The 7,795-nt window shown below is 39.8% G+C and overlaps 1 protein-coding gene across 1 annotated transcript; it reads left to right on the top strand.

Moving 5' to 3' along the window:
• Nucleotides 1-6,171: 6,171 nt before the first annotated feature.
• Nucleotides 6,172-7,542, top strand: LOC145994162 (uncharacterized). The gene has a single exon (XM_083130255.1). The coding sequence runs from the start codon at nt 6,172-6,174 to the stop codon at nt 7,540-7,542; it is 1,371 nt and encodes a 456-aa protein (XP_082986381.1).
• Nucleotides 7,543-7,795: the final 253 nt, after the last annotated feature.

Below are 7,795 nucleotides of genomic sequence, written 5' to 3'. Positions count from 1 at the left end.
GCGAGCTCTCTTACACTCGCCAGCAGACTGGATCTACAGTTTAAAGTGGGATCCTCCCGCTCGCTCTCCGCGGATGGCTAACAGCTGTGTTTAAGAAATTTATATCGCTCTTGAACATTGTCCATGTCCATCCCAGATAGCTGTTTGTTGTTCCACAGTCATTTAATATAAGTTTCTGCCAATATCATAATGTATGATCGAATTTCTATAAAGCGGGCCAAATTATGCGTATGTATTTATGTTGCTTTCTACTAGTAAAACACCTTAACACGTAGGCTCACCGCAGATGGCCAACAGCTGTTTATATCACTCGTGAACATGACCCATGCCCATCTTACGTAGTTGTTCCTAATTCTGCAGTTGCCCGACCCTGTGGCCGAGTGGTTAGCACATCGCGCTACGACGCCAAGGGTCCCGGGTTCGAATCCCGGTCGGGCTTGGTTGTTTGTGAATGTCCATTCATCAATTTCATCATTTCATCACTCATCCCCATCTTCGCAAATTAGCCAAGAGGCACAAAACGCGAAGTAAAATAAACTAAATCAACTCAACTCAACTAATTCTGCAGTCATTCAATAAAAGCTTTTTTGCAGTATCATGTACGATCAAATTTATGATTAAACTTCTATATTTATTCTTTAATGCTGTTTTCATTAGTAAAATATTTACACGTTAATGTTAATGAAATATTTCACGTCCTATGAAAACGATTTTGTCAGACAATGTTTCAAGTTCACTTTATGCTCAGATAGTCTAATCGGGATTGAAGCTACATTTTAAACTGGGGTCTAAATCACTGGGCAAGGTGCCTCCACCGAGGATCGAATCCGAGACAGGAAGCGATTTCCTTACCAGGATTTAACAAGGAATGAAAGGATGGCTGAATAACATAAATAAAACAAACTCCATGGTGCATGTTCTTTGTTTCTTGGTTTCTATGTTGGCCAGCTTGAAATAATCTTGAGTGACAGATAAGTGGTGTCGCCCTTCTCAAAGTAAGCCTATTGACACCGAAAGTTCCAGGTTCGAACCCCTGCCCAGAGATGAGTGGTAATCTCATTTAACCTCCTGTCAATTACTCTAAACCTCCGTCGTTGCCTTGTCACGATACCTGGTGGATCCCACTTTAAACTGTAGATCCAGTCCCGATTAGCCTATCTGTACGTAAAATTCATTCATCCTCGCTGTCAATACTAAGTAATTAGGTATAAAAGATGCATATAATACAACAAAGCGTGTTAGGCAGTTAAAATATTAAAATTGAATTAATAAATTATAAAACATAATTACTGCATGCTAATTTATAAGAAATTATATCATTTTGAAAAATGTTTGTTCCTTAATGAGAAAATAACTAGAAGCTTATTTCTTCTGTTCATTCTCATGTTAACAGATTTGTTTTCTTGGATAAATAAAATTGAATGTGTAAATTAAAAGGTTTACATGTGCACGAAGCGGAAAAGCAACTCGATCGGGTATCGTGGTGAGACAAGATGACTTGGCACATCGTTTCAACTCGTGAATGAGAATGCATATCTTGTTCGCGATTTGATTTCAAGTTAAAAACACCTGTCTGGTCTTGTTCGCTTATCGATTTCTAAAGCATAAATCGGTATCGTTACTCCAATGAAACGAGATTCTCGGACAGTAGATTTTACACAGAGTGTCTCTCATCATCTCACCAACTTTGGAAGAGTTGGCCCTGTTTTCATTGCGATTTTGTAATGTCCTGCTACTTGTGAAACTGATTCACTTCTTACAATTTCAGTCGCCTCTGTGGAGGAGTGGTTAGAACAGTGCGATAAGAGTAATTCCGGAATTGAGTGTCACTTCAACAATTTTTTTTCTGATTCACCCTAATGGCATAGTGGTTAACGCTGTCATGTATTAAAATGGTTTGCGTGGCAAAAATTTTTATAAGTCCACTTTTATGCTCCAATAGGCTAATCGGGTCTCCCCGATGGCGTAGTGATAACATCACCGGTAATCAAGGGGTACCGTGTTCAATACAAAGTGGAGGTTCGGATCCCACTTTAAACTGTAGGTCCAGTCCCGACTATCCTATCTGCACATAAAGTGGACTTAAACAATAACAACTCAAAATAGGCTAATCGGAATATTGTAATCAAGAGGTCTCTGCCTAACACCAAAATTTTCACAAGACTCCCCTAATATTTTTTACTAACATTTAATTTCTTGTAATTTTAGCTCTAATTTTGTCTGAACATCATAACTGGGTATAGGCTTCCAGGGGCTTGACTTCAAGCGAAGAAACGCAATGGTTTGGCCGAATTTGAAACTACAGGACAAATTTGTTGGCTGTTCTTCGTTGGCCGTCATGGCCTGGGGTTGCGTGCTCTCTCTCTCTCTGCAAACACCACTCGCGAGTCGCGAGCTCGCGAGTCGACTCTTTCCTTCGTTCAAAGAGTCGACTCCTTCCCCTCTCATCGTACACGGCACGGCACGTTTCAGCCAGCTTCACTCAACTATAATAGGGGTAGGGAAAGGAACAGAGAGGACCCCCCCTCCCTCTCCAGTCCTCTTTTGCTGCCCCCAGAATTGACTTGCTTTCTTTCAAAAATTCCGGTAACTAATTACAGTAACTAAATTGTAGTTAATCAAACATACATTTCTGAAAGTAGCGTATGACATCACAGTACAGATAGTAGTTAAACAAATACATTTATGAAAGTAGCGTATGTCATCACAGTACAGCAACCAAATTGTAGTTAATAAAACAGATACAATTCTATGTGAGCTGTGGCTAGCTTCATAAGTGTGTCCATTTTCGCGCAAAACTACATCAATAAGATTAATACACATTAGATTTTCCTATGGCAGCAAATTTTCCAATTCATGGAAAATGGCATTTACTCTTTTGTATGTAATTACATAATTTTGTTTGGTTTTCTGAATTCCTGAAAATAGAAAATTAAAATAGTGTATGAACTGTTAATTTATGAAAAATGCAATAAGCATCTATCCTCGATGGATATTTTCACACCTACAAATAACCATGGATTAAAGAAAAAGCACTTAAAAATATGCTTCACAAACTTTGGTTGATTGTAAATGATACATGTCATAATTTTGTAGTACGAGTTTCTCCTCCTTGTATGTAACATTTGCACTTTAACAGCTATTATTTAAATTTTGAATAAAAAAGGAAATTAGGTCATACATAAATCTTACAATGTTAATCTTTTAAATGTCTTTCCAAACGAGAATTATGAAAAACGACAGCAAACATGTGAGCATGAAAGACAACGACTATTCACCTTCCTCCTCGACGAACTCGTAAACACTACTGGAGCTAATAGAGGAACTGAAAGAATTTTCATCTTGGTTTAAGGCTGGCAAGTGCTGATCAGAACGCTTTTGGAATAAAGCATTCGTCCGCAAGACCATGAGATCATGAAGTGTTGGAGAGGAAAGGTTGTACCTCAAATCTGACATTACAAACTTCACACTTGAGAACAACCGCTCCACGCTTACCTGGGTGGCTGGTGCAGCCAAAACCACCGGTGTCGGGAAAAGTGTGCTCTCACAATAAAAGTGGGAAAAATGCACCCTCCCAAGAGTAACCACAATGAAAAGTGGGAAAAATGCGCCTTGCACTTGCCTTCCCCAGTTACCCATTGAAAGAAAATGTATTGTGGTTTAAGACAACAGTGTGTCGATCAAACTTCTTTTGTGACCGCAGAACCAATGACCACCACTCTTGGACAATGCCGATATGAGAATTGTTTCTTGAATTGTGCTGCAGCTGTGGTGAAAAACACGATTCCAATGTGGATTTCATTAATATCTTGTATGAACAGGGTTATTTATAGTACCTGGATTTAAACAGTTTGATTTATTTGAATCAACAATGTTATTTTTTTATGTTGTAACAATATTACATTTATTTTGTTATAATTGAAATCTGGGCTATAAAATATGAAAAATGACACCAAACACGACCAAGATATACGAATTACAAACATATTGCCACTCAGAAGTAATAACTACAGTTGAGAGCTGAGAAGACTGCGAGTGCGGGGTGAGGTTCGGGGGTGAACGGGGAGGAAGTGTGTGGAGGGAAGCTTCGACTTTGTGTTCAATTTTTCAGTGTTGCCAGACATACAGAAATTCCTGTAGGAAAGGGTGAGAATCTGATAATGGAATCGGGACTCTCCGGTTGCTCACATCTTTCCCGAGGGACGACCGTGTCAGGTGCTCTCGCGAAGAAGCATTAACAAGACGCTAGGAAATACACAAAAAGCACACACCCTTACTTTGTTAGTCACGTTGGAAGCAGATTGCTTTAATTTGTGAAGTTCTACTAATTGTTGCCTCAAACGTTTATTGCTAACATTCTTCACTTTATGTAATAAACGATTGCATTGTTTCTTTACTTGTTCTTCAGCCCATTTTAATTTCTTTTTCACAGTTTCAACTCACTATTATTCTTGGAGATTGGGTATATTGAATATATTTCCAGTACTCAAAGTCTCTGAATTATTGTGTGCCGTGCAAATTCTTTTGCAAGAAGATAACTCTTCAAGTTTTCCACTGCTCGCTTTCGAATCTTGACGTTTATTGGCACGTCCACTTCGATCAATTATGTAATTTGGCTGTTGGACACTACAATTCACCACACAACCAGGTAAATTTAAACTTGGTTCAGCATTTTTATTAAGCTGCGTTCTACAGGCATTGCTCAGCAGTTCTGCTTTTAAGTTTAGTTCGTAATCGGCATCCAGAAAATGCGATGAGCACACTGTGGCTGTTTTGATATTAACAGGATCTAATCTCTTACACTTTGAAACCCACATCTTGCACATAATCGGATCCTTTGGGACAGGGCCATAGGCAGGAAAAATGTTGGGGAGGGGGTTCACTCTTAATTTTCCCCATGGGCGTCGCATAATCTATAGTCATAAAAATTATGTTGTTTGACCATTCACATGAAACTTAATTTTTGGGATTTTGAAAACTGTGGAAAGCAGTAATTCTTTGGTTTAAATGGTAAAACATAACCTGGTACCTGAATTGAACCTCAATTTTTATACCTAACTCTGTTTTTCTTCGGTTATTCTGTTTGAATACTAACTAACTGGACTTTATTAATAAAACTAACAAACGTTGTGCTATTTTGTAACTTGCAATAAACGATGTCTATTCTATAGACTAGTTCGATCCCACTTTCCGACGCTCATATTGTTCCTATGCTTTCCAAACAGCATGATATACTACAACCACTATGCCCTGTACAAGTATGTGCTTTATAGGACCGCATATAGGTTAAATGTGCAGTATGTACTACCGTATATCGACTTCTGGGTGAAGGATAGTGAATGTAACACGCTATGAAGCAGGATATTCTAGGTTTGAACACTTATGAAGGGGCATTTAAACCCTTATCGAACAGGGAATTAAAAGTTGTAACTGGAATTTTGGGATAATGGCAAGGGAATTTTCAGTCTGATCCAGGAACAGCACTGGAAAGAGGACAGCAGAAGTGAAAATGAAGGGGTCATGGGTGGGCTGTGATTCTGAGAATGAAACCCGTTTCGCTCAAATTTCAGAATTCAAAATGTTTGAAAATTTCAACTCCATCATTTCAGAATTGTGTGTCTGTTGTATTTTGTGCAACTGCGAATATTTTTTTTAAAAAATATGTTACAAATTTTAGTTTCTGAACTCATATTAATCCAACATGCCAGAAGTTTCGGTAGGGGGGGGGGGGGCTTGAACCCTAACCCCCCCTAAATACGCCATGCTTTGGGAGCAAATAGCTTACACCTACTGTATTTCTTGCGTTGTTCTGGCACAAAGCAACAGCACAATTGCGCGGCATCTTACTGAAGTGTTACTGTTGTTGCAAAAACAAGAAAATCCCCACTATCACACAAGCCAAAGAAAAGGAAACACAAGGCACTTTCAAGTTCCCTCGCACAAATGCAGATCCTATAACAAGCGGAAAGGTCAGTGACAGCGTCACCCCTGTCCCGTGATTGACGTCAGGGTTGGAACCTCCCACGACCCTCTTTTTTCAGCTTCGGGAGGGAAGACTGCGCTACTTTCTCAACTATATTATATACTATTTTGGATCTGTGTGTGTGCGTCTTGCTAACTCCAGTGCTCTTGTTCCATTGTTGCAGTGCGAGTATGTCTTCTTCGCGAAGAATGGGACAGACAATTCACAGTGAAGCTAGGATAATAAGAAACGTGATACAGCAGTGTGATGAAGAGGCCAAAGAAGGAAAATTAAAGTACTTGCTACAGCAATCAAATTTGCGTGTGTGTAATTACACGGGCGTATATGTGCGGAGTGTATCAAAAATAAGGAAAGAGTCCCATGAAGCGGGCGAGACGTCACTGTCTACACCGGGTAAGAAACGACGACGAGCCGAGCAATACAGATTCCATTGCGACGAATTCGATCGAAGGGTCATCAGAGACGTAATACAAGAATTTTACCTTGTGAAAAATACAATACCAACGGCACCGAAACTTCTTTCAGCCATTCGTGAAAAAAATAATTTTCCGTGGAAAGTGCATAGTTTACGTCGTCTGCTTCATGATATGGGTTTCAGTTGGAAAAAATGCAGAAGCAACAGAAAAATTCTCATAGAACGTCCAAATATTGTTCATTGGCGTGCCAAATATCTAAGGGCAATTAAAAAATTGAGATCGGAGAATCGTGTGATAGTATATATCGACGAGTCATGGGTCGACAATAATCTCACCTTTGGGAAATGCTGGCAAAGTGACTCAGTACAAGGAGTGTCAACCAACACCAGTTCCTCCAATAGGTTAATTTTAGTTCATGCTGGTTCAAGGCACGGCTTCATAAATGTAGCAAACTTGATATTTAGGGCAGGAAAGGCAACCGGAGACTATCATGGACAGATGAATTCCGTTAACTTCGAGAAATGGGTGAGGAAAAAACTTCTGCCAGCCCTCCCGAGGGCAACTGTTTGTGTATTGGATAACGCTCCCTACCACAACATACAGGTGAATAAGCCTCCGACTAAATATTCTGTGAAGCAGGAGATGATAGACTGGTTAAGACTAAACGAAGTGCCATTTTCAGAAAGCATGAAAAAATTTGAATTATTCCAATTGATCGAAAAGTACAGGCCGACAGATAAGATTTTTCGTGTGGACGAACTTTTGAAGACGAATGGCCATGCAGTGCTTCGGTTGCCTCCTTACATGTGCGAATTGAATGTCATTGAACTAGCGTGGGCTAAAATAAAACGACTTGTGAGGGAGAAAAATATAACAGGAGATTTGACGTTGTCAAGGTTGGAGGAAGTGACAAAGAATGCGGTGGAATCTGTGACGCCAGCTGACTGGGAAGGATATGACAGGCATGTCATCACTGTCGAACAGGACTACTGGCAGAAAGATGGTCTGATGGAGGACACTGTGGATAGAATCGTTATTTCACTAGGTGGTATTGACAGTGATGAAGACGACAACATCAGTGACAGCGATTCATCTTCGGGATCGGAATTGGCACAAACCTTATCAGATAGTGACGACGACTGATGAAAGGTGAGTGGAAAGCATGTTATTGTACAAATACTTTAATCATCAAAGTAAAATTCCTCCATTATTAGTATTGCTTTCACTTGCTACTATGTAATATGTTCCATTCATTTGCAATGCGTTTTCGTACCATGCCTTTTTCATTTATGCCGCTGCCACCCTGAAAGGAAGACGAGCTGGCTGCGCACGGCGACAACAGTTTCGCATTCCTCAGCCTTGCAGTCTTCTGAGCTCCCAACTGTACGTATCCATA

Source organism: Lepisma saccharinum, chromosome 10, assembly GCF_977018435.1.
Source record: "Lepisma saccharinum chromosome 10, izLepSacc3.1, whole genome shotgun sequence".
Classification (NCBI taxonomy): domain Eukaryota; kingdom Metazoa; phylum Arthropoda; class Insecta; order Zygentoma; family Lepismatidae; genus Lepisma; species Lepisma saccharinum.
Note: the sequence above shows the minus strand (reverse complement) of the source record. Positions and strands in the feature narration are given on the sequence as shown.

Excerpts from the sequence above, each read along its gene's own strand:
- LOC145994162 (XM_083130255.1), top strand. The coding sequence starts at position 6,172 with ATGGGACAGACAATTCACAGTGAAGCTAGGATAATAAGAAACGTGATA.